Source organism: Siniperca chuatsi, linkage group LG9 (assembly GCF_020085105.1).
Source record: "Siniperca chuatsi isolate FFG_IHB_CAS linkage group LG9, ASM2008510v1, whole genome shotgun sequence".
NCBI classification, from domain to species: Eukaryota; Metazoa; Chordata; class Actinopteri; order Centrarchiformes; family Sinipercidae; genus Siniperca; species Siniperca chuatsi.
In genome coordinates this window covers 12,492,177-12,518,512 of record NC_058050.1, presented here as the reverse complement: position 1 = coordinate 12,518,512, position 26,336 = coordinate 12,492,177, and the positions used below count along the sequence as shown (strand labels likewise).

Genomic DNA, 26,336 nt, shown 5'->3' with positions numbered 1-26,336 from the left:
ATGTGTGTATCATAAATATCATTCATGTCGTCATATATTTAAAACGATAACATACTTACTTCCTCTTAGTCTAAATGGCCGAGCATATAACTTTAGGGTGACCTGCTTTGGATTCAGGGTTTTCTCTTACATTAAACCCCTGATGAATAGGCTGTTATTGTACAAGTGTGTAACAAGTAGTGAGAAATCTTGCATTGCAAAGTGTGTAAGAGTGTGAGGGTGATGAGGTGGTAAACTCAGAAAGAAGGACATGGGTGACTATTTATATAACTCTGAAATGGGACCCTGAGCATGTGTTTCTGTCTGTCAGGCTGCATGATCAACTGATGGACACAGAAGCACACTTGCTTTCTCTTTTACTGCTCTATGTCCAGTCTTTTCCGGACAAGACATCGGTAGTTTTGTGGACCTTCTTTGTGTTTTCTTCTCTGAATCACCTCGAGATTAAATAGAGTCTTAACCTTCGTTCCCCTCACCCTCTTGGATCTTCTGTTTTCTCCTTTTGGGATTTCTTCTTCTTCTTTCTTTTCTTCTTTTTTCCCCCCCAGCCTGATTGTCTGCTCTCCTGCGTGCATATCAACCCTTCCTTTTCCCCTGCTCTCCTTTTCCTTTTCCTCCCATCTTCCACCGTTCCCTGTCTCCTTGTGCGTGGGTTTTGGGCTATGCTCTCCTCACCAACTGTGATTCTCCAGCCTTATGGACTCCCTGTCTATCCACAGACAACCACATGCTACCCCAGCATAGTTCAGGTAAACTCTCCTTTATTTGCTCTGTAAACTCTAAAATCTCTCCTCTTCTCAGTTATTGCACAGAAATGTTTGTCTTCACAAGCCTGCATCATTAAATGTCCACTCTGTCAGGCAGCTGGGAGCTTTTGAGTCTTTATCCAAGGTGACTCAGGATTCGGGGGTATAAAATATTAGCTGTGTCATTATATTAATGAAAATTGGAATCAAATCCATAGTTGAAGGAGTTTAGGGCTGCAACTAACAATTATTTTCACTACAGATTAATCTGTCAATTATTTTCTCGATTTATCTGTTGGTTGATAAAATGTTGGAAAATTGTAAAAACAAAATGGCCATCACCAAATTGACATATTAAAATATCTTGTTTTATCTGACCAAAAGTCAAGAACCCAAAGGTAATAATTTTACTATCATAGAGGACTAATGCATTTAAAAAATAAGGAAATATTCACATTTGTGAAGCTGAGACGATTGGATTTTTATCACTTTTGCTTAAAAAATTACAGAAACAATCAATTGTTACTGTAAAATTAGTAATTCTTTCAGCTGTAAATGAGTTTTTATTGTAAGTTAGAAATTAATGTCAGTGTAGCCAATAAACCATCACAACAACATGTTCCCAGTGAGGAGGGAAACATTTATTTCCCCTCAAGAAACCAAAGGGCCCTTATTTCCTTGAGCGAATTAGTCACATCTTATAATCTAATTTAGGTAAGTGATGTCTTGCTTAACAGTGACTAAATAGCTCATGCACAGAAGACATTAGAGGAACAACCAATCAAAGAGGCCTGATTGTAGCTGGGTGAAGTACACTGATTGCGAAAGATCTTATTTATTTAATAGTAAGGACATCTTCTTTAGTCCACTGGTCTCAGTGATGCCAGCAGGCTGTACAAGTGTGTGTGTGTGTGTGTGTGTGTGTGTGTGTGTGTGTGTGTGTGTGTGTGTGGGTGTGTGTGCATGTGTGTGTCTAAGTGTCCCTGACATACCATTAATGCCACAATGCATCTGGTATCTCTCTACCTTGTCTCTGCACGTCGCACCAGCTGTATTTTTAGCCTGAGCAGATAATCACTGGAGGAGATTCTGTCACCTATCTTGTTTTCTGCCATCAACTGTACTTAAAATAGGTGTGAAACCTGCCTGCTGTGCATTTAAATATTGAGTGTTTTAGCTGTTCGAGCATAATATTCACATGTATTTTTTTATTTAAGGGGTAATTTGAGATTGGTAATTTAGAGGTGACGGAAACCAAAAAAAGAGTTTCAAGGCCTTCTCTGAAACATGTTGGCACATCCTAAACTTTTTACTACTTTAAAATGCTATATTTCCAAGGACTGAGCAATCCTTAAGAAGTTTTCTGCAGAAATTTCTGTATGATTGAAGTGCAGCATCTGTTTGAAGAGTGTAGGTTTGAAATCCAGTCAGGGACCTTTGTCACATGTTAGTCTTTGCCTTCTGTCTCTCCCCAGTCTTTACTGTTTCTATTCATGATCAACTACCTAATAAAAGCCAGAAAGATCTTTTAAAATATTATTAAAGGAACCTGAATAGAAGAAAGCAGGGTGAAGAGAATGAATGGGTGGGGAAAGGAATATTTACTTTCATTTAATAAGCTATTTGTAACTTGGCCAGCACTAAAAGGCCACATCTGCAGTTAATGTCGTCTGTGTGTAAATCCTGTGGCAGCTGTCCCAGCAGGCACCTGGCTCAGAGCCGTTGACCTGTGACCACGAGCTGACAGCTGAGGAGGGAGACAGGAGAAAGAGGGAACAAATGGTAATCAAAAAAAGACTGCAAGGAGGACAGGGGGGGCACAGTGCCTGTACGCCTGCTGACACTGTGATACTGAATCAAGCACGGTGGCTGGTAGTTCCAGTCTGTGGGAAAACAAAACAAGAGAGGAGGACTGGTAGTGATATCTAACAGATTGTGTTGTCTTCACTCATCTGTCACTTTTTTTTTTATCTGTAAGGAGGGTTGAGGCAGTCAGACGTTTGTTGTTTCTTGAGATAAATGGGACACAATAAAAGGCACAAGTTAGTGTTGACATGTTCGGAAACATGTTCCAGCACGATACTGTAGCTCACGCTGGCATGAATGACTGGACAGAGGCGTGATGGAGAATCACAGCCTCGGAGAATCTCTCATTACGCTGTACTTTCCAGAATGAAAAAGAATCACAACAACAAACATGATAGTAGGGTAGGCCCGTCTAAGGAAAGTGTTTCCATTTAAATTAATTTACACTTCCAGTATGTCTTGCAATCACAAAGAAAACACTTTTTAGTCTCGTTAGCGTCATGGCTCAAGGGGTGGCAATGTTAGTCAGTCTGTCGGTCCACCATTTAAATATCTCAACAAATATTGGATGGATTTCTGTGAAATTTTGTACAGACATTCATGGTCTCCAGAGGATGAAGCCTATTGACTTTGGTGATCCTCTGACTTTTCCTCTAGCACTGCCACGAGGTTCACATTTTTGTTTTTTGTGAAATGTCTCAACAACTACTGGATACCAGTATGAAATCTGCTACACACATTTATGTTCCCCTCAGGATGAATTCTAATAACTTTGGTGATTCCCCTGACTTTTCATTTAACGCCATCATCAGGTCAAACTTTAAATATCAAAACTTTAGTTTATGACCAAATACCTGCAAAACTAATGACATTCCCAACATCCTCAGCTGTACTTTCTGTTTAGTGCAAATTAGAAAATGTTAGCATGCGAACACGCTAAACTAAGATGGTTAACATGGCAAACATTATACCTGCTAAACATCAGCATTTTAACATTGTCATTGCGAGAATGTTAGCATGATGATGTTAGCATTTAGCTCAAAGTACAGCTGTAGGCTCTTAGTGTTGTTTACATACTGTAAATAACACGACAAAACATACATGACAAAACAAAAACATTCAATTAGACAACAACACGCAGCTGCAGTGTATTCAGTGTCATCGCTTGCTTTCACATTCAGTGCTTGTTCTACAGAGGTACACAGGTCTTAACACACTAGCTGAGGGCCTTTACATCAGATCCCTGGTGTATTATATACCCCCATCCTACTGAGGACCCACACTCTGTTTTAACAAATTGACAGACTGTGGAACGAAAAGGTTGTGCGGTACTCTAAATATTCAGTTTGATGGCAAAACCTGATGTTCATAAAAGAAAACATAAGAGGGGTCTGATGTACTTTAATGCTGCCAGCTAGAGACTTTAATGTATGCAGCGTTTGACCCACAATGTTCCTTCAACCATTCGTCCTCCAATTCCTTCTTTACCAGACGCAAATTCAAAAAATGCACTGCAGATTTATTTCCTGGGTGTAATACGTGTATGTATATTTGTATATAAATAACTATATATTGTTTTATTTATATTCTAATATAAATTTAATTATCTGTTATGTTCTATGTGTGTAGCATGAAGGGACTGCAAACTGATTTAGTTGTACAACCTTGTGTTGTAAAATGATAAAGAAATTACATTTTTCACACCTCTTGGGTGCAACAGCTGATAGAGGGATATATGAGAGGTTATGAAATTACAGTGGAGAGAGTTTAATAATTATAAGAGATCCTTCTAAATCCTAAAGCTAGCTGACAAACTTGTGGCATTTTGCTTGTAAGGCAACACGTGGATATATGTTTAACAGTCTGTTAGGATACAGAGACAGAATAACTTAATAATCCTTTGATTAATTGAAAATATTTAGGAAGTACATTGACAAGATGAAAAGATCAATACCACTTTCATGTCTGTCCGGTGAATATGAAGCTGCAGCCAGTTAGCTATACTTCCCATATTTTTTAATATAATGTGATCTGTTGTTGTTCTACCATTTAGTGCCCACAAAGCACTCTTTATAATTCTTAAATATTTGAGCATGAAGTCAGAAATATTATTGGGAAAAGAATGGAAGTGCTATTTTCCAGCAGACATTAGATGTTTTACGTCACTGGTTACCCAACAGTCACTCAGAACAGAAACCAAAAATAAAAAAGACATTATTTTAAAGGTAAAGCCCTGAGATATTTTAAAGGCAACCAAGCATATTCCTTATATCATAAGTAGAAGTTGGTTGGGATATATTGTTTAAGAAAATGTCTCTGTAAAAGCAATAAAACCATGTTGGCCTCTCAAACGTGGTATTCTTAGAGTCGACCTTTAGCATGATATACTGTCTTGCAACTGTAGGAGCATTTACATTCAGAAATACATCTTGGGGATATTTATGAGCTCTATCTACAGTCTAGACTGAGTGTGTGTGTGTGTTCATGAGTGTGTAAAGTGAAGGCAGTGTGGGTGGGGGGAATGAGGTGATAGGCAGTTACAGATGACCACAGCTGGTGTAACCTTCTGGTCCCTTTTGCTCTGGCAATCATTTGATGTGATTGGTGGATGAGTAGAACTTATGGTGCGGTAGGCGGGTGGTCAGCTGGCATTAAAACATGCTGCAGTTGTTGAACAATGCATCAGAGATCAAGGAATGCAGTAAAGGGGTAAGACGATGCTTTTAGCTCCTAACTGGATAATTCGCTTGTACCAAGGCTGTGTAGGATGGTTGTTCATCTCTGTTTCTGTGCAGTTCAGTCAGCTTCAGTCTCTGTTTCTTACTTGAAGGAGTTAAAATTAGGTTGTTTTTCAGTGTGATTTGACTGAAATGAGGCTGTACTGACCAGATCTTTTGATGTGTGGTTTCAGTGTAAAGCTAAACCTCTCTGATAGTTAGTAGGGCTGCAACTAACACTTATTTTCATCATTGATTGATCTATCTATTATTTTTTCAATTAACTTTTATTGATTTATTCCATAAAATGTCAGAAAATAGTGCAAAACGCTGGTCACATTTCCCAGAGCCATGGTTGTTTTGTCCGACTGTCTGAAACTAAAAAAAGTCTAATTTATTATAATATAAAACATAGCATTGTTTGGCATTTTTGCTTGACAAATGACAGATGATTCATTAGTTATCAAAATTGTTGCCAATTAATTTTCTGTTGATCAAATAATTGATTAATTATTACAATTGACTAATTGTTTCAGCTCCGGCTGTTAGCAGTAGTGGAAGTACTCAAATCTTTTACTTAGGTAAACCTAGCAATTCCACAGTGCAGAAACATTCTGTTACAAGTAAAAGTCATTCATTCAAAAGTATTAGTATCAAAATATGCTTAAAGTACAAAAAGTAAAAGTTCTCATTATGCGGAATGGACCATTTCAGAATAACATATATTATATTATTGGATTATAATTATTGATGCATTAATATGCAAGCATCACTTTAGTGTTGCAGCTGGTAAAGGTGGAGATCATTTTAATTACTTTATACTGCTAGCTTGTTGATTTATCTGTCGATTATATTTTGTATTATTAATCTAAATCTGAAAAGTAACTAAAGTTATCAAACAAATGTTGTGGAGTAAAAAGTACATTATGTCCCTCTGAACTGTAGTGGAGAAGAAGTAGAAAGTAGTAGAAAATGGAAATACTCAAGTAAAGTACAAGTACCTCACAACTGTACATAAGTACAGTACTTTAGTAAATGTACTTAGTTACTTTCAACCACTGGCAGTTAGAGATCCTTTTAATTTTAGTATTTGATCTAGAAGTTACAAACAAGCATGTAGACATTTAGACCAGATGTGCTTTAAAACATTTATACATGTTCTTTCTGTCATTCTTACACTTTGAAAAGATTTGATGTATCTGATGTGTGTTTGTGCACCATAAACTACACATACAAACTCACAACAATTCATTATTGTGAAAGCAGAAGAGCTCTAACAGTAACAACAAGGTGGATAGTCTGTTGATACCTCTGACATCTGATATCTTGTCAGGTATCAGTGGCTAATTCCTCCCTCCCTCTCTCTCTTCCTTAGGGAGGCCCCACCCAGGAGGCTGGCCCCGGCAGTGGCGACCCCACCCTGCCTCAGGTTTACGCCCCTCCTCCCTCCTACCCCCCACCAGGTCAAGGTCCGCCAACATCTGCAGGCAGACTGCCACCTCTTGATTTTAGCTCCGTACACGCCGGTTCAGAGTACCCCGAACATCCACAACTCAGAGTCTATCAGGGCCCTCAGCTCGACGGGGCGGAGGCTCTGACATCCAATAACACGGTAAGAACAGTTTGTGAAAGGAATGCACATGACAAGAAGTTCATGCCCCAGTAAAATATGATCTTCAGTATGTTAATGTGACAAGAAGCCCTGCTGCTTCAGGTAGTACATCCATATGTCCTATCAGAGGAACATGGCCAGATAGAGTTTCCTTCTATATTTAGGGCCCCACTTCCACTGTTTTGTCCATGTACGGGAATGCCGCTCACACTGTGGGGGGTTGTGGCAGCTGAGTGGGGATTTGTTGTTGAAAATAAATCCCCACTTCTTCTTATCCCCTGTGTCTTATTTAGCTGGCAATAAAACTGATCACCTTTCAAGATTATGGCTGTGAAATCTTGTGTTGACATTGACAGTTTACAGTTAAGTGTGTAGAGAATGTACATAGTATAACATACACTTTGAATGTTTGTTTTCTGTGGTTCATCCGGCCCAGAGAGAGTATAAAAGGATTTACTGTTTCAACAGTGGAGTGACCTTTTGCTTAAGTGGAAAAGTGAATTGAAATATAATTGTAATAGAATAGAAAGCAGTTGTATGTTAATTAAAGAATGTTTTTTGTTATGTAAATTCATCACAGTTTGTCACACTGCAAAAATCTTCTACTCATGCCATTTTGTCTGTAATTGTGTCCTTAAAATCTTTTTTTTTTATTAAGTGAAAACATTTGCCAGTGCAATAAGATTATTTCAACCTGTTTCCAATAAAAATCAGCTTGTTCCAAATATTTTCTAAAATCAAATTTCCTTTTTCTTGATTCTAGTGCAGCAACCTGCATTATCCTTTGTTTTTAACTGTGCCAGCAGCATGGCACTAGGGATAGTAATGTTGGTGTGCAATGTTGGGGTCCAACTATTGGGTCCAGACCAAATAGTTTTCAACAACAACAATTCCATGGATTGCAATGAAGGTTTGTAGAGACATTCATGGTCCCCAGGTGAGGTTCACATTTTTGGTTTTGAGTGAAATATCAATAACAATATCAAGGTCCCTGGAGGATAAATCCTGATGACTTTGGCGATCCTCTGACTTTTCCTCTAGCGCCATCATCAGGTCAAAATTCCTGTTCATTTAACACTTTGGTTTATGACCAAATACCTGCAAAACTAATGACATTCCCATCAGCCTCAGCTGTACTTTTTTTGTTTAGTGCTAATTAGCAAATGTTAGCACGCTAACATGGTAAACATTATACTTACTAATCATCAGCATGTTAGCATTGTCATTGCGAGCATATTAGCATGCTGACAGCCTCACAGAGCTGCTAGCATGACTGTAGACTCGAATGTCTGGAAAATTCTTTGAAAATATGATTTCATTTGGAAACAGGTTGAAATATTCTATTGCCAGGTTTTTCACTTTTATTAAGATAATAAGGTTTTTAGGGCTCATTTAGACAAGTTAGTGTTTTTATTTTTTGCAGTGTAGTTAAGACATGACATACACTAATCAAATCTCCTTCAGGCATGAACACATCCAGTGTGATAAGGACAGAGGTGTTTAGTCTGATCTGTGTGGCAGGTCAGCTCTGTGTCCTGCTGCAGCAAATCTCTCTTTCTCCTCTCATAAATGGTGTTTTGTGGCCCCATCTATATATTTTATTACTAGAGCCCCTGACATACTTGGGTCCGTGCTGATTTTCGGGGGAAAGTTGAGACGTCGCCATGGAGGGAGGGGGTCAAAGGGGGAGGCTGACCAGATGACCCCCTTTCCCCCTTCTGAAATATCGCTCAGGTCCAGAAACACAATTCTGCATCGTGACATGACACCACCACCCAACTCAATCCTGTCTCCCCATTTCCCACTCCCCTCCACTGTAGCTTGTCTGTGGTGTGTGTGGGTGGATGTCTGCTGTCTACAGTAGTTAGCCATGGCAAGCCAGTATAGCGTAATCCAGTGGCCTGTGTGCGTTTATGTGTGTCAAACGCTCCCCTGTGTGAATGTGTCTCTGTACCTTTTTCTGTCTATCCCCAACTTATTAATTATGCCCCTTGACAAATGACCTTTAACCCTTGGCAGAAAAGCAGCACCGTGACCCCCAGACTGACCTTTGTGGAACGTTCAGTTTTGATCTCTGCCCCCTTTGCCCCCCCCATCACCCTCTTCCTTTTCAAGCTTTCTGCGCACCTTCTTTGCCTTGTTTACTTTGGTTTAATTTTACTCTTCACTGCTGCACTGAGGCCACTATCTGTCTCTTGGTACTAGAATGCTAATACTCAAGTCTTCATTTTTGCATAAAGGACTGCAATTCTTTTCACATATCAATACTTTTTCAGTCATTTTTCTTTGCTTCTTTCTTTCTTAGTTTCTTTTTCTTTCCAATGCACTCTTTCTCTCGCTCTCACTGCTTAAGCTCACTGTAAAAAAAATGTTTTATTGCAGACCTTTTCACGCTCATTTTCTTGTTTGGACTCATTTGTTTGTCTTAAAAACATATATTTAACTTTTCTTTTTTTGCAATGGTTGACGATGCTGGTTGACCAACACATACGAGCACACACACGTGCACACATTAGCATCGTGGTGCATTGTGGGATAGTGAATGTTTTGATTTTGGCACATTAGTCCTTGAATTTTTTGCATGGGGCAATTTTAATTAGTTGAATATTACCATAGTTTTATATGTGTTTTACAGATTATTGCAACTGCTTAGACTCATAAGGCAATTTGGCACTAAGTTACAGTCTTTCTCATTTTTCGGGGGAGCTTAATCTTTATTTAAGTAGTTTTAGTGTCAGGTATATAATATTTTTTGTTATTGTACAGCGCTTTAGCCTTTATACTCTCTGACAGGCATGTATTCAAAGACGCCTCACTAAAACGGAGCCCTTTTCATGCCTCCTCACATTTGCCTGAGAGGGATCACTGGTTGCTGAATGCTCTTTGGTTTGAATCACTTGACTTTATGGAAATGATCTTTGCCTAATGCCATGTGATGCTTATGCAACTGAATTTTTACACAAACAGAAACCTCTGAAAGACGTTGCCGAATTTGTTTTCTGAATTGACTTTATGATTTTTTCCCCCCTTTCTTTCTTTGCTTTTCTACTGATGCCCTCTTCCCGTTTTTTCTTCACACCTACTCTCATCTCATTCATACCCTTTATTTTTCCATCTTCTGTTTTCCATCTTTCTGTTTTTGTTTGTTCTTTCACGTCCTCTTCCTTCTCGTCCATTCTTCTTCTATCCACGTACTCGCTTCCTCGCCTCCTCCTCCTGTTTTCATACTCTCTCACTGTCAGGAGGATGTTTTGGCCCCTGTGACCTCTGAGCCCCAGCCTCTGAGCGTGTCGGTGTCATCAGGGGGCGGAGCAGGAAGTGGAAGTGATGAGGAGGGGTCAGGTAAGGCCCAACCGAAACGCCTCCACGTCTCCAACATCCCGTTCCGCTTCAGAGACCCGGACCTCCGCCAGATGTTTGGGGTATGAATATCTCAACATCACCCAGTCTCACAATGCAACTTTTGTCCACATTGGTAAACTGAATTGAATTATCTCCTCTGTGTATAAGTTAAATCTATTATATTCACATAAAATACTTATTCTGACGTTTTCAGCAATTTGGCAAGATCCTTGATGTAGAAATTATCTTCAATGAGAGGGGGTCCAAGGTGAGCATCACAGAAATATTATCAAAATCTTTTTAATGAACAAAAACAGAATTTAAACAAAAATATGACTGTGTGAACTTTCAGGGCTTCGGGTTTGTGACCTTCGAGAGTGCAACTGAGGCTGACCGAGCAAGAGAAAAGCTGAATGGGACGATTGTGGAAGGGAGAAAGATCGAGGTTAGGGAGAATTTCCCACTATTTGTAGGTTTCTGCATTAATATTCTGCATAATTATCCATCATCATTGCCTTTGTCGTCTTCTATGTCTCCCCAGGTTAATAATGCCACTGCAAGGGTAGTTACCAAGAAGCCCCAGACGCCTCTTGTGAACAGTGAAATTTCAAGTAAGACACGCCTCATTAATCTTTACACATTTCACTTTGTGGGCTGAGGGATTCTGGGAGAAAAACTTACTCTCATTTTGTTTCTGTGTAGCTTCTGGATGGAAGATCAACCCTGTCATGGGGGCGATGTACGCACCTGAACTCTATACAGGTAATTTCTTCTCTGTAACACTGATCTGTTATTGTTATGAGATCACCAGCATTGTGCAATTTTACTTTATTACCATTTGTTATATCTCTCCCTCTCTGTTTGTTTAGTTGCCAGTTTCCCGTACCCCGTAGCAACTCCCACCTTGGCCTACCGGGGCTCTGCACTGCGTGGTCGAGGCCGAGCTGTCTACAACACGATTCGCTCTGCTGCAGCCACGCCTGCTGCTGTGCCCGCCTACCCCGGGTAAGACTCTGTGTCCAAGTACCAGTGCCTGGTCTACATTCATTTCACTCTCTGAGAAACATTTTAATATTGTTTTTACTCACTTTTATCAGGGTGGTATATCAGGATGGACTGTATGGAGCAGAAGTCTATGTAAGTCTCTGCACCTTCTCACACATTTCCTCCTTTAAGTCTTTTTAAAGTGATGTAGCTATATTCAAGTTATTTGATTGTTTCTGTGCAGGGTGGCTATCCTACAGCTTACAGAGTGGCTCAATCAGCGTCTGCTGCCACAGCAACCTACAGCGATGGGTAGGCAGATAAACACCACACACAGTCCTTAAATGTGTTTCTTACATGTTATGTGTTTTCAACAAATCAGCGTTTACTTCTGGTGTGACACTTTCAAAGGATGGGAAGTCTTTTCTATATATTGGGATTTATTTTGTTAAATGTGCCGTCTGAGGCACTGAGGCCATGTCTTTTGTATTGTTTCTGTTTGGAGGTTTTATTGACTTGTTAAGTGGCTTTTTAATGTATGATTACACACAAACTACACATGGTGGGTTATATTACGGCTTTAGATGTTTTCCAGACTAAATGTCTTTCACTTGGACTATTTTTAGGCAAAGTTTTGAAGTGTGGAGAAGGCTTTGGCAACATTTCAGGCCATTATGAAGGGAAAAACATATAAAAATATAACTGTGCAGCTAAATTAATAAATAAAGATGGTTAATTAGGAGGTTTGGTATTGCACAGGGGGGATCATTGGACTTGTGACCTCAGCTGCTGCAGATGACATTTACATCTGTTTCTGATGTTTTTGAGCAGATACGGACGGGTTTACGCAACAGCTGCAGATCCCTATCACCACTCGGTTGGACCAACAACAACATATGGAGTTGGTACAATGGTGAGTCAAAACACACACATCCTATGTTGAAAGCTATCTTGTCACATGTGTGGCTAACAACATTCCCTGCTCACACCTGCCATACTGCTTCTGTCAACAGGCCAGTTTGTACAGAGGAGGATATAACCGCTTCACCCCGTACTGAACCACCTGGTGGTGGTGTGGGGGGACACATCTCTCTTGAACTCTGGGGATTGGCTGATTGTGGAACGCTGCAGGACAGATTATGAGATCCTTAAACTTTGGAAATGTGGAAATGCTTTTACCTCCTGTCTCCATCACAACCTCTCCTCGAGAGACTAAACAGACTGAAGTTGTAAATACTGTAGGACTCATTTACTGCCCATTCTGCCGATGAATACTTAGCACCTGGAAGAGGATGTTATGTAATATATAGACAGTTGCTTAACGGATTATTGTTTTCTGAATTTTAAGAGTTCTGATGTTGGTAGATGGCTCATGCTACAGAAGGTGGAAAATACTGTGAGAATGACTTTTTGTGAGTAATATCTGGGATTTTTTCAAGTTTCACGGGTCAAACTGTACAAAAAAAGAACATTTTGTACAATGATAAATTACTTATTTTTGATGACAACTATTTACTAAATCTCTGTTTGAGTGTGTGTTTGTGTGTGTGTGTGTGTATGTGTGTGTGTGTGTGAGAACATGAGTGAGATCATGCATCAACACTGTTCAGTTACCGAGTCGACAGCTGTGACACTGGTATCATTATTACAAACGCAGCACTAATGTTTGTCTGGATGTAGTTGGAATTTCATTTGTTTTGTTGTTTTTTTTGCCTTTCTAACAATCTACCTCTCACACATTTTTAGCTTTTAATACAGCTGTCATTATTAATCCTGTATCGCTTCCTGTATCTGTGACCTAGAGCTTTCTTTTCTCTTCACTTTTCTGTCCATAAATCCTAACTTACTAACACGGTTTAGTTTCTGTGGCTCTGTACCTCACCACCTGATGAGCCCGATGCCTTATCGAGTGCTTTCTGTTATTTCTCCAGGGAAGTTTTATATTTTTTTGAGAGATGCTTTAAACCCATTCACACAGTGGCAGTAAGAAGCAGTCTTTTGCTGTTGGCTTTACTCACACAAACTGAAGATTGAAGACCTCAATCAGTAGAATGTAAATGTCTCTAGTATTCTATTCTGTTCTATTCAAACTCTTGTCTTTTGTTGCCTTATTTCAGTCTTTACTGTCATCTTTTCCTGTTTTTTCTCTTTCCTTCTTCACTCAGAACTGTTGAATGACTTCTTGTCTTGTATTGATCATTTCTTCATGGCCTAGTTTTTTGTTTTTGTCGCACTCTTTTCTGCTGTGTTTGATGTTTACCTCTAAATAAAACCGTTTTCTCTCTCTTCTGTCCTTTCTTGATTAGTAACATTTTCCAGTCTTTTTTTCCCATGTCTCATCATTCACCGTGTCTTTGGGTTGTTTGTTTTTTTGTTTCTATGCAGCTCTGTTGCCAAGGAAGCCTCGACTTGAGATTGTATCAATTTATATTTTTATTTTACCTTTATTTCACCAGGAATATTCAGAGATTCAGAATCTCTTTTACTTGGCTAAGACAGCAGCATAAAAAGTTTCACAAAAAAGACAAACAAAACAGTAAAGAGTTACATATCATCGTGTATAAGATTCAATTTAAATTTAAATGTAAAAGTAACCTTTCTAGTTGTGACGACAGAATGATTCTTCATCCCATCCCATCATATGTCTGGATCATTCCCTTCAGGCCTTATACAGAAACTCAAACAGCCTCTTTCCTTCCATTTTCTTGCTTGCATCTACCATTTCCTACTTATTTTCTCATTTCAATGCTTACAGCCTTGTCACCTCACTTCCTTCTTTTTCCCTCTAGTCTAGCTTTTTTTTTTACCCTTCTTGCTTCTGTCCTCCTCTGCACCACTTTAATATTTAGCCTCAGTCTGTCTTCTATTCTGTTTTCTGCACTGGTTTCATTCTTGTCTTTAGTAGTAGTAGGTGTAGTTGTACCAGTAAAAGACTTGCCATAGATTTGAATCTTCTTTCTGCTTTTGAACTTTAATATTTTCTCTCTGATTGACTGTAACCCTTGCTTATGACTTTCTCTTGTATAATTCTTCTCTTCTGCTCCTGTATACAATGTTAGGTCTAGCTTTATTATCTTGTCATTAAATTAGCTTTGCCTTTTAGTGTTTAGTTCTCTCTCTATCTCCTGAGTTTATTTATATATTTCTGAGCTCTACTTTTGCTCATTTTCCTTTCATCACTAATTGTTGCTCTTTATAGTTTTTTTCTCTTGTTTTGAAACTATTTCTCTAACTGGAAAGCCTGGCTGTTTCATGCAAAAGCCTATTTTAACAAATTCAACTCAAACTGTGCATTTGAGATGAATCATACAGCTGTAGACTTCAGATTTATGTAATTTTTATTCGCCTTTAATGACAAACACAGAACTATTTATCCTGCTGTTCTTATTTCCTTTACTTGGCTATATGCTTAATTTTTCCCTTTTAAACTTAACTGCATGAGCTCAATCCTTTGCTTTTCTTTCCTTCTTTTTAACTAAGATGCATGTAGTCTCACATATTCATTTCTTTTACATCAATCTTTGATTACAGTTGTATTTTCTATCATTTACCCTGTAATTTCAACTTTTTCCATCTATAATGAAACTCCAACTCTTTCTTTTCCAACCAGTCTATTCAATTCACTTAGACGTACATCTTACACCTCAAATCATTTGGCCGAAATAAAAATGTCAAACGTAGCTGTATAAAGGAAAAGCCTTTATTGTAGCCAAGCATCTCTTATTTCTATTCTTACAGTGTCACATGTGCCTCTCACTCTATGACATTTCAAAATAAACTGTTTATGCAAAACTTGACTCTACAGTTCTGTGCCCAATTTTTTTTTTTACTGCTCAAATTCTTGTGCTTTTGTTTTATCCATTTCTCTCTAAAATCTATGAGTTAATTCTGCTAGTATGCACTCCATGATTTAAAAACAACAATAGATGCCCTTTATACTTCAATTTTATTAGATTTTTTTCAAAATATGTACACAATATTTACAAAATGGCAGTTTATCATGTCCGATCTGTAGAGGCATGGGAATAGGGAGGAGGCAGATAAACCTTCAGCTGTTAGTGAGCTGCAACATAAACTATTAAAGCACTGCAGAAGCAATACAATACTTACTAGTGAGAGTGACTAGTTGCACACGGCAAAAGGTCACAAACATACTCAACATAAATGAAAAAGATAAGAATGAGAAGAGAACAAATACTGGTTAGAGATTTGTAGGTGAGAGCAGGAGAGGGGAGAGGACAGCATGCAGGGAGAGGAAGTAAGAGAAAGTGAGAACAAACGAATTCAAATGAAGACGAGTTAAAAAGGAAACGGCAGGAAATGAACACAGCTGAAGTGAGGGACATGGGAGTTGTTCCAGTGTCAAATATCAAGGAAGGAGTTACAAGGACTGATGGAGGTATACAGTAACATGGGAGCAAAAAATACTGAAAACATGACTCAGGCATCGGAGAAGAAAAACAAAAAAGCATCCAAAAATTAAAATGTGTATTGTTAGTTGTCTGGGGTGAAATTTCTACTAAAAAACAAAGTGAATGTTCTGCGCTGTTTCGATGCTGAAAACCTGTGACATCAGATGTACACACTTTAACTAAGTGTAAAAAAAAAATAATCTTACATTTACACAAACCAAAGGCAAACAACCATCAGTAAAGCTCATCACATGTGAAGAAACCAAAAGGTAATTTCTAAGCATGGAAGCAAGTACCAGAAATTGTCAAAGAAGAAACTTTGCTTATAGAAGACTGCATACTTAGAAAAATAAAAGAAAGATGTTACTAAATGTAGGTGAATTTTGAGGATAACAGCATGTTCTGTATGTCCAGACACATTTTTAGATGAGGGATTAAACTCTCAAAACTAGACTCTACTGCAACTCTGACTCAAGCAGGTCTGTCAAACTAACAAACACAAGCAAATGGTTCCTTACTATAAATAAATAGAGTGAAAGAAAAAAAATACCCTGAATAATGACAAAGTTTAACAGCAAACTGTAGGCGTATTATTAAAAAAAAATGTAAATGCTTCTGGACAAACAGAAAACAACAGTACATGGTGACTATCAATCATTGTTTTAAAAACTAAACAGGTATGTTGCACAGAAAGACATTTCAAATATTTGGGTTAGCAGCAAATCATGTTAGCAGCATATTGACATGTTTCACATTTCATTATGTGAGGCTCCCATGTATTTTATCAGCTGTATGGCTTCAACTTCAGTGGGTCAAACCAAGACTTGGATTGCTCACAATTCACTCTCTCCGGCTGGCGTCTGGAGGTGGTTCGCCCACTTATCACTCCCCTGTGCTCCTGCAATGCAGCAGTACTACGAGCTGAAGAATGAAAAGTCTGGTGGTGTGTGAGAGAAAGGTTTAGGGAGCGAGGGGAGGGAATAGCAAAGAGGACAGGGGGATCAGGTAAATGAAGGGGGAAGAAAGAAAACATGTTGAGTTCATTGTCATTACAAAAATGTTTGCTGAAATAATGGTCAACAATGAACAGTTTGGAGAAACAAAGTGACGATCCAGGTTTACAAGAGCGTTTTGTCAACCTGATGCAAATTTGCCCTTTTGTGCAAGACGTTAACATTACGTGTGTTTGGCAAAGGTGGTCCCATTCATCATTGAGTGTATTCCAGCTTTGCATGGAACTATCTGCCAACACAAAATTGCCACAAAACAGGCAAGTAACACAAATGTGACAATGTGTTTTTTGACTGAAGAAGGGACAACTTTCACAACCAAATTTGTCATTACTGGAAATTGAGCACAACATCTCGCCAAAATTTGGTTCAAGAGCCTGTGCTAATGTTTTCAGGCTGTACTGTGAGAAACTAGTACTGGAAACTGGCAATTATCAACTCCACCACTACATCCACTGTGATGAAGACATAGCACACAACCCAATCCAGACCTTTCTGCATTTAAGTTTACATATTCACATAAATGGTCTAAGAAAGTTTTGCAAAACCCAGGAAAGGAAAAATAAAAATCACACTTACCCGTGTGTGAACAAAAAACCTACACTACGCACTAACTGAAAAGAAATCACCACAATATCATACAATATTTACAAATATATATTCTGTAGAGTAAATATGTAATTGTACAGCAAGCCCGCATCCACCCATGTTCTGGTCAGTTACACCAGTCTTAACCTCAGGCAAATATTTCTACAGTGGAAATTAATACTGTTCAAATAAAAAATAAAAAAATCTAATGAACAATTTCGACCTGTTTTCAATTTAAGCACAATCACACTAAATGAAAAGGTGGAACGTCAGTTTTGTCAGTTAGGGGTACAATTCTGAGCTGTCTAATCAATACAATTTTAAGTATCGCAATAGTTATTTTTCCCAATTATTCCTGAAAAGCACAAACCTCCTGAAGATAAATAGACAAAAATCACATCAGGGAGAACTAGCTCCACTAGAACTCCTCTGCCAGAGAAACTGTTCTGTTTTTTATTTAGGGAGAATAGAATGAGGTTACAATTGCAGCTTTTTAGAAACTTATATCATAACTACTGGAAAATGGACATAAAGCACTACTCTTCACTCTACTTGCATCTCCCTCTATTAATTTACTGTCTACATCAGTTTAAAACTCATGTTTTGATTTAAATACTTCACCATAAGACATTTAGACAGCAGTGTGCATCTGTGCAGTAAAATTTCTGGGACCTTACTGACTCCATTTTTGGTATTTTAGGATATTGTCAAATTTGATTTGATACTTAATTCATGTGTCCAATATAAACCGGTAAATTTTCATTAAAATCTGCTTTGCAGCTCCATAATTCTTTTTCCTTTTGTCAAGAGACAGGCCAATACTGCTGTCCACAAAACACAAGACATAAAACATTTAACGCAGCAGAAATGTGACGCAACATCTCTGTTGTGCCGTTATCCATCTCCTTCCAGAGAAGTCCCTTTCGCTTACCAGCCTTGCAAACACCAGAGCCAGACGTAGCATACAAACCACTTGTTGTTATCCCTTCTTGAAGAAGCAGCAGATTTCCCACTGATGCTTCACCATGCAGCATTCACCTTCAGCTGTATTTGAATGGCAGCTTGGCTGCCCCTGTTTTTTTTTTTTTTTTTTTTTTTTTTTTTTTTTTTTAATAACAGCTGGTGAGATTGAGATGATAACCGTGGATGATAGATGGGCTTCATCACTGCACTTTGCTGTGTTGATCAGGGCGTGCTGGATTCCAGGTGCTGGCAGAACTTCTACCTGAGGATGATGGGGAAAGATTCTGCCTCTGGCTGCTTTGACTCTTGGGCTCAGCTTCGAGGGTATGGAGCAGAGAGGAGATCACCTTGATGAAGAACACTTTTCTGTATCTCCTTGATCATATACAAAGTCAATGCTCATCAGATTGAGACTCCCCGAATGCTGGCCGACCATTTCCTGACTGCGCCCAGTGAATGAATACTACTTAATTAAATCAGGAACACTTAAGACTTTAGTCCATTGCTTTCACGGGCCATATGATTAGGGCTAAGGAATAGCCAACTGTAGATACCTTGAGGAAACTGGGTGCAGGGCAGGACATACAAACCACCACCTCTTCTTTCAGACAAACTGCTGGCATCTTCTCACCTCGTTGTCTTACAGTCTCTAAGAGGAAAGTGTAAAGTTGACCTGATTCTGAAGGCTTGACAGCTGGATGAATGACTTGGAGAACAGATGTTTGTATTTCCCTTTTGGTTGACAAGGCTTGAAACTTCAGGTCTTGGAGCTGTTGACTTGAGGAAGGAAAAAACATGACACAAAACTGTTAGCTTTGACATCTGATGGTGGTAAAGGAACAGGAACCATGAGGGCCTCCCTGATCTGGTTCTGTGACTTCTTGGCCTCTAAATGCTGAGATTACATTATAATCCCAAATCTAAACTGTTCACCCACTTTTCTGGCATTAGAAATGTAGTGAGATATCTTGGGCATTAGGGTAACCTGCAATATTTGAGTGACAGTGTGTCCATGTATAAAAACAGTTCTTATCTGAGTGTCAGAAAATTACATCTGCCTTCTGAAATCTGAATCTTGCAGCCGAGTATTCTAGCATGTATCTTTTTATATATGGTTGTAGTCTGCCAACTACTCTATCTGAACTGGCTGAGGTGTCTGAAGTGCAGTGCATTATATATGTAAGGATCCATTATGGTCCCCTAGCGTCTCCCTTCCCCCTTCTACCCCCCACCACCTCAGGAGGCAGCCAAAGAGGCTGTGCTGGTTTTGCAGTCTATCTTTTGGGGGTCAGAGGGGGTAAAGGTGACACCTAGCCCAGTAAGAAAGGCCATACAGGAGTCTAAACAAGGGAAGCCCAGAGTGGACTGCACATACTGCACCGGCAAGTCAGGCCTGAACCTGAGGACAGAGGACACAGAGAAAAAAGGATCAGCATATAAATTATAAGGACCTAAAATTTGAAAATACATTGTTCTGTAACTTGACTTACGTTTTAAATATGGCCCGAAGTGCAATCTTTCTTTCCCTCTCTACAAACTTGTCAATGAGGTATGAAGCCATGCGCGGGGCTTCCAGGTACAGCTTAAAGAAACGGCGAAAGTTTCCTAACGCCCAGGCGGCACGGAGTGCAAGAGCATGAGCCACACACACATCTGCACGCAATGCCGGGGTCAAGTACACCAACTCAGTGGTCAGATCTGGAGGCGAAGATGAACGGCCAAGGTTAAAACTTGGAAGGAGAGGCTGAGAACGTGGATGTGATGTGTAATAGTGACTCAATAGAAAACAATGCGAGCATACCTCCAGAATTTTTAGTGAAGATGTAATACAGCAATCGATATGCTGTAAACTCCCCTATGTTCTCTGAGGGATTGTCCTTATACAGGGCCTTCAGCTGGGTCTGGCACTGGTTGAACTCTTCATGGTCTCCCTGAAGACAATAAACATTCAGCTTTTTTAAAAAAAAAGTACTGTTATCAGTTTTAGCTAGTGCAACACTAGGAAAACAGACTCACCTTTTCCAGAGCAATGCGTGCATGACACTCGTACACTTCCACTGTGAATTCAGTACGAACTCCTTGGACCTGGATAAATAAACAAATTTTAAAAACAACGAAGAAAGCACAAACCGAGACAAAAGTAAAGTTTTGTAAAAAAAAGACAGAAGGACAAATTAAACTTATATCAAGATAACTAACTGTGAGGTCCTGTCGTATAGACTTCATCTGTTCGCAGGCATAGACATAGTCCTGGTGGGTTTGCCAGTGGGCTTTCACAGTCTGCAGAGATTTTCTCAGGACCTGGGAAAAAACAAAGAAAATTCAGAAAATCCCCCTTCTTTTCCTTTGTTTTATGCAATTTGCATAGTATAAAGTATGCTGAGAAACTGATTTAAGAAAACTTTAATGACACATTTAATGACAGATCTCCAAAAAGCTAAACATCATCTCAGGACTGTCAAACTACAACAAGAACACAACAAAAGGCTGACAGAAGAGTACGACTTACATGCACAGGGCGTACAGTAGAGGGGTCTGGGGCACAGGTGAGCCTCAGGTAGGACTTTGTAATGTCCTGGCATGTACCCACAATGGGGCAGTCCTCCCAGCTGATGCCCTCCTGTGTTCCATCAGGTAAGTCCAGGCTATTGATGGAGAGAACCAGGGGCTCTGAGCGAAGCTGCTTGTGGAAACGAGCTGCTCTGCTCTGCTTCTTGGCTTCTCTGTTGGGGTCATGGAAATCCAGACCAGCATTGCCGCCTTTCCTCTTCTTTCCAACAGTTGAATTGGAATCCTCCATGTTTCTGGAGAAAATAGGCTAAAGGTTATTCACAAGGTATCCCCGTGGCATAGCCTAGTAAAAGAAACAAACATTTTTCCTCCATTTGAGGCTTCCTCAATAACAGTGATCAATGAGAAAAGTAGGGGCCTGATTAGACAGTCCAATGTAATTTTTGTAATAACATTTATTAATTTACCGCCTTCCTCTGTTGGCTTTTCCTCCTCTTCCTCGTCCTCTCTCTCCACCTCCACGTCCTCTATCCCTGTCATTACCACGGCCACGTGCTCCCCTCTGACTTCGTCGTGACAACTGAGGCCGGAGGTCACTGGAGATGCTGCTGTCTGACTGGGAGCCAGAATCACTGGGAGCACAGAGACACACGAGACATTTAAAAAAAAAAAAGGAAATACACAGTATGTCCCACAGTGACCAAAGAAAAGGAGGGGAAATGGTGTCTTACCTGCGTCTGTGCCTTTGGTTGCTGCGGTCTCTGTGTCGGCCGTGGGAGGGGGATGGGGAGCGGGAGGAGGAACGGGAGGAACTAGAAGATGGACTCCTTTGAGAAAATATGTTCCTGTAGTGGCCCAATCTGTGTCCACCACCCCTGCCTCTGGAAGCTGCAGCCACTGTACTTCCACCACGGCTAACTGAGCCATCTGATGACCTCTGGGGTGGAACAGCTTCCCAACGAGACTGCTTGACCTTTAGTCTAGAAAAAACAAAAACAAAGACCCAAATCACAACGTGTTTTCAACCTGCTGGCACCGCTATCAAGTCAAGTCACAAGAGTCTATTAACTAACTATTCAGTTAAGTAATAATTAGTTGCAAAGAAATGCATCAATCAAGTTTGTTGCAGTGGAACTTACTAAAAACAAAGCCAGAATTCACCTCTGTACTCAACTAAAACCACATCAAAATATAGTAAATTGATATATCTGCAATGCTCATGTGCAGTAGTTTGAAGAAATTTCAATGCTTAGATAACAATATATACACCCGGCAATCACTAATCCACTACAAAACTCACTCTGGCAATGGCTCACGAGTCCAATCAATGGTGTAAGCAGAGCCATCCTTTAACCGGTCCTGCAGAACTTCCTTCAGCACCTTCTCTGTACGATCTTTGTCTTCCTCTGTCTCACAGGCTGTAAAACAGCGCTGCACGTATTCCTTCATGGCTTGCGGCCAGTCCTGGGGTCTGAAGAGAAAGGATTTTAAGTCAACATATTATTCACAGATTTATAAAAAAAATAAAAAACAGACAGAATCAGTGGAGATAGACCAGTTCTCACCGTGTCTGAGCACCTCCGGGTGCAGCATTGGAGCTAGCTGGGGAGGAAGGAGTTGGATTCATCCCTGAGGGCTGCTCGCCTGGAGGGAAAGTCTGATTGGACATTGGGGAGCTCTGAACCTGATAGGGCCTCTTGTGAATATTGAACTTCACAGAAGCTGTCCCAGGTGCCTCTGTGAGAAGAAAAAAAGGAATAGAATTAAGAACTACAAACTAAAAGAGGAACTAAAACTGACATCTGGTCTAAATCCCACTGTCGTTGTGGTTTTTCTTCTTTCTGTTCAGCCTTCTAAAACTTTAATTAAATAACCACTGCTTTATTCTTCAGATTGCAGACAGTACAATACAGATCTGGAACACCAAAGGTCTGGATTCAGAATGCAGAACAACATTTCTCCCGGCAACATCTTTTAAATCTCACTGCCCCCTCCCGTACTAAGCTCTTCCTAATGGGATGTTCCTGATTGGTCAATCATCAGACGCGGAGCTCTCTGATTGGTATGATTTAGAGACATGGATTGTACGTCATTACAACCGTTGCTAAGTGACAAACCTGCCTGCACTTCTACCTTTCTGTGTAAGGGTGCTCCCGGTACGGAGATGCTCTCTGCCTCTCTTGCAATTACAATCCTAGTTACGCATACTTTCTGGCATGTACAGGGCAAGATGACCTTCTCCCTCTCTATATTCTTTGTGCATGAATATACTTTCTGATAATAAGTAATATGTTTTCTTTGATTTAAATCAATATACATATAAGTTATGTATTGATTATGTAAATAACACAATATCCTTCTAATATAGTTGAAAGTTGTAGTTATTTAGTTGCAGTTATAGACGAAACAAGCATGTAATTACTGCACTCAAATGCAAATGTGGAAACAGTAATAGAGATAACATGTGTAAGCTGCATCAGAGAAAAACAGTGATACCTACATCAAACTCTCTGTAGTAATTCAGTTGAGGAAAGGTTATACATGTCAGCTACCTCACAAATAAATAAATCTTACGTTTCATGCGGTGCCACAGTTGCTGTCCTTGTTTTTGGTTTTTGTTTTTGTTGGCCTCTCCTCTACCAAGCCCTGGTACGTACTGGCCTGGTTGCTGTTGCTGCTGCTGGGATGTATTCTGAGAGGGCTGATAGGTGTTCTGGGCCTGGAAGCCCTGTCCATAGTTAGGCCGCCCCTGGGAATGATTGTAAACTTGCATTTGGTTGGGGTCACCAGATGGGTATGGCATGGAGTTATTGGCATTGTAAGCATTTTGCGATGGACGAGGGGGGTACTGGGAGTTGGGTGGGGGAGGAATAGGTGGGGGCGGAGGAGGTGGGGGTTTCTCTGAAGTGGTTGGGCTCTGGGGTGGCTGTGGAGTAGCAGGGGGAGGAGGTTGTGGTTGAGAAGGGTAGCTGGTGGACTGGTCTTCCATTCCAGGCACTGGAGGTGGCTTTGAAAAGAGAGACAAAAAAATGCTATTTTAGGAAAAACCAAATCAAACTTTTTAAAAGAAAAATTGGCTGGGTAAAGAAAAGGTACAGAAATGCTTTCTTGTTATGTACCTGTCCATTAGAGGTTGGAGTTCCTGGATAAGGGCCTCCGGGGGGTACACCATACTGATTTGGTGGATATGCAGCTCCATACTGGAAATTCAGAAAAGGCTGTGTTGTCATTGTATAACATTCTCTCAATCTCTCAGCATCAGATGTTATTTTGGGAGGTACAGATGTAAAAGCCCTGCAGCTAACAGTTGAACGCAGTACATGCCCTGCATTTGTATTTAACGTTATTAATGCAACATATTGATCAGAACAAAATGCCTTTCTGCACTTACTGGACCCATGGGGTAGTAGTAGTTATAGGGGTATGTGTATCCAGGATAATGCTGCTGAGTTTGCTGGTACCATGGATAGTACTGCTGTTGCTGCTGCTGCTGCTGTTGTTGCTGCTGCTGAACGGCAGAAGAGTCAGTCACTGCTGGCTGAAACTGCCCAGGCTGAAATGACACACATTCACAAATAGTCTTGGTACTTTAATCCAGAACAGAGAGGAAAACATCTAGCAGAGACAGAAATTACCATCCTGTAAAAACAAAAAATGTGTGAAATTAATCACAAACCAACACTTTCTCCAACTTACACATCCATATGCAAACACCTGCATTTCACAACAATCTGTGGGTATCCACTGTAGTTCTGACAGTTAATTGGGAGTTATACTCCACTTATGATTATGTCAACAGTGTGTGAATGTTTTTGTATTTCTTCTTTTGATCAGATGTTTTATTTATTTATTTTGATGTTCTGTGTCCACATTTGTATTTTCAGATCACCGAAGATTGATTTCAATGCCACGTGTAAAAAAAAACAAAAACAAAAAAAACATAGACACACAAAGAGATAAAAGCCCACCTCTGCTGTGGTTCGGTTGGCTTGTGTAGTCTTAGCAGAGCTCAGACTCTTGTTAATGGATGCCAGTGCTTGTCTGGCTTTCTCCCATTCTGGGTTTTCATGAACCTGGCCGTCTCCAGCAGCACCATAGGACCTGCCATCAACACAAGAACATGAGTAAAGGGTGTTTTTTGGAATTAGATTGCTTTAACTTGATCAGTTGCACACATAAGCATAATAAGTCGAGATTGAATAACATAAAATTGATATATATATAAAAATCTATGTATGTGTCTCAATAACTTGAATATGATATAAAAGCAAATTCATATCATTAACGGTTTACTTCAAAACAGGGTTAACTGGCTAAATTAACGTTTGCTCTCGTGTCAGTCAACGTATTAAAAATGTTTGTTTAAACAATTAAACTACGTTCACTGCTAACGTTACCTACGTAGCAGTTGAGTTACTTATCGTGACATCCAACCGCTAATCATCTTGGTTTAAACCAAAGCAGCTATCCATGTTAACGTTAGCCTGTGGATGCTAAGCCTGCTCCGTTATTTCCATTAACGTTTAACTTAGCTAAAGAGATGAACCGTTAAGTTAAACTGTGCGAATGTGTATCGTTAACTTTTTAACATTACAGTAGCTGCACCAACCCCTATCGTCGATAACGAAATATGACTGAAATACAATCTAAGGAATACTGACGTTAATCAGCTTGCTAATAGGTTAGCTTTCTGTTCGCTACATACAGGCCATTGGTTTGGTTAAGTGTGCTAACACTTGTCAACAACCTGAGCTGTGCTAGCATAATTATCATTAACTCAAAATTATAGCTAGCTATCGCTACCATACCACACCACATATTAAAGCTAGTCTTACCTTATATTACATTCATGTCATTCAGTGTGTGTTGTGTTTTTTCTGAAGCTATAAAATGTGACCTACCAGTTAGTTGTAGGGGTTGCTTGTGTCGCGTTGGCCGCCATTTCGCCACAGACAAAAGTTAGCGTTAGAAACCTAACGCTAGGACAGTCATTCGCTAGCTAAGCTAGCTGGCTAACGAGAAACTCGGCTAACTTCGTTAGCGTTAGCTCTCCTGCCACAGCAAAAGGTAAACAAGATGAAGTCTGACACGATGATCAACTGTCTGAACAGCCAGCCGATCGCGTAAAACGCTACCTATTCAAACAAGTCAAACTTTAATCGAGTTTAAGTAAAGGTGTAAATTAAAATTTGAAGTGACCATTAGCATATTTGCTTCCTTCTTCGTTGACAACCAACTTCGTCTGACCAAACTGTGGACATACAAAATGGCAGATAAGTAAGTCAAGTGACGTTGGGTTTTTATTGTTTTGTTGCCCAGAGTACATCCTCTCAGGCAAAGCTTACGCTCTCGTTACTCCCACCTTCTGTACCGCCCCCTACAGGCTCCACCAATAAAATGCCTAGCCTTGTGTTCAGGTCAGAGCCGCATTCGGCTACTATGCTGTCAATCATAACGAAGGGGGCGGGTTTGTGAGACCTGAGAGGCTAAACGCAGGACATTTTTTTTTATCGATATCATTGTTCCCTTCGCTCAAGTTAGTAGTGAAAAGGAAGAGAAAACTTTACTAAACTTTAATCACCAATAATATATATCTATCACCAATTATCAGTCTAATCCCCAATTAATAGTATTAATTTCAACAT

The 26,336-nt window shown here is 39.8% G+C and overlaps 2 protein-coding genes across 2 annotated transcripts; one reads left to right on the top strand and one right to left on the bottom strand.

Annotated features, from left to right (window-relative positions):
* Positions 1–306: 306 nt before the first annotated feature.
* Positions 307–18,323, top strand: rbfox1l (RNA binding fox-1 homolog 1, like). Its single transcript, XM_044208123.1, has 12 exons — positions 307–749; positions 6,645–6,881; positions 10,124–10,303; positions 10,438–10,491; positions 10,576–10,668; positions 10,765–10,834; positions 10,926–10,985; positions 11,093–11,228; positions 11,321–11,360; positions 11,452–11,519; positions 12,039–12,120; positions 12,221–18,323. Exons 1-12 carry the CDS (start codon positions 663–665, stop codon positions 12,263–12,265), a joined length of 1,152 nt encoding a protein of 383 aa, XP_044064058.1. The 5' UTR covers positions 307–662; the 3' UTR covers positions 12,266–18,323.
* leng8 (leukocyte receptor cluster (LRC) member 8) lies at positions 15,135–25,964 on the bottom strand. Its single transcript, XM_044208119.1, has 15 exons — positions 25,593–25,964; positions 24,660–24,792; positions 24,083–24,244; positions 23,811–23,891; positions 23,266–23,698; positions 22,257–22,428; positions 21,992–22,162; positions 21,423–21,671; positions 21,159–21,323; positions 20,690–20,984; positions 20,380–20,481; positions 20,197–20,265; positions 19,982–20,111; positions 19,671–19,878; positions 15,135–19,579 (listed from the first exon to the last, which is right to left on the bottom strand). The coding sequence occupies exons 1-15, from the start codon at positions 25,631–25,633 to the stop codon at positions 19,417–19,419; spliced, it is 2,574 nt and encodes an 857-aa protein (XP_044064054.1). The 5' UTR covers positions 25,634–25,964; the 3' UTR covers positions 15,135–19,416.
* Between the last annotated feature and the right edge of the window lie 372 nt (positions 25,965–26,336).

Excerpts from the sequence above, each read along its gene's own strand:
- rbfox1l (XM_044208123.1), top strand. The coding sequence starts at position 663 with ATGCTCTCCTCACCAACTGTGATTCTCCAGCCTTATGGACTCCCTGTC. Across the intron at positions 10,492-10,575 it reads TCAATGAGAGGGGGTCCAAG|GGCTTCGGGTTTGTGACCTT; the intron begins GTGAGCATCACA and ends GTGAACTTTCAG. Across the intron at positions 10,669-10,764 it reads TGGAAGGGAGAAAGATCGAG|GTTAATAATGCCACTGCAAG; the intron begins GTTAGGGAGAAT and ends ATGTCTCCCCAG.
- leng8 (XM_044208119.1), bottom strand. The coding sequence starts at position 25,633 with ATGGCGGCCAACGCGACACAAGCAACCCCTACAACTAACTG. Across the intron at positions 22,429-23,265 it reads ACTGTGGCACCGCATGAAAC|AGGCACCTGGGACAGCTTCT; the intron begins GTAAGATTTATT and ends TTCTTCTCACAG. Across the intron at positions 20,266-20,379 it reads CTATACGACAGGACCTCACA|GTCCAAGGAGTTCGTACTGA; the intron begins GTTAGTTATCTT and ends TTATTTATCCAG.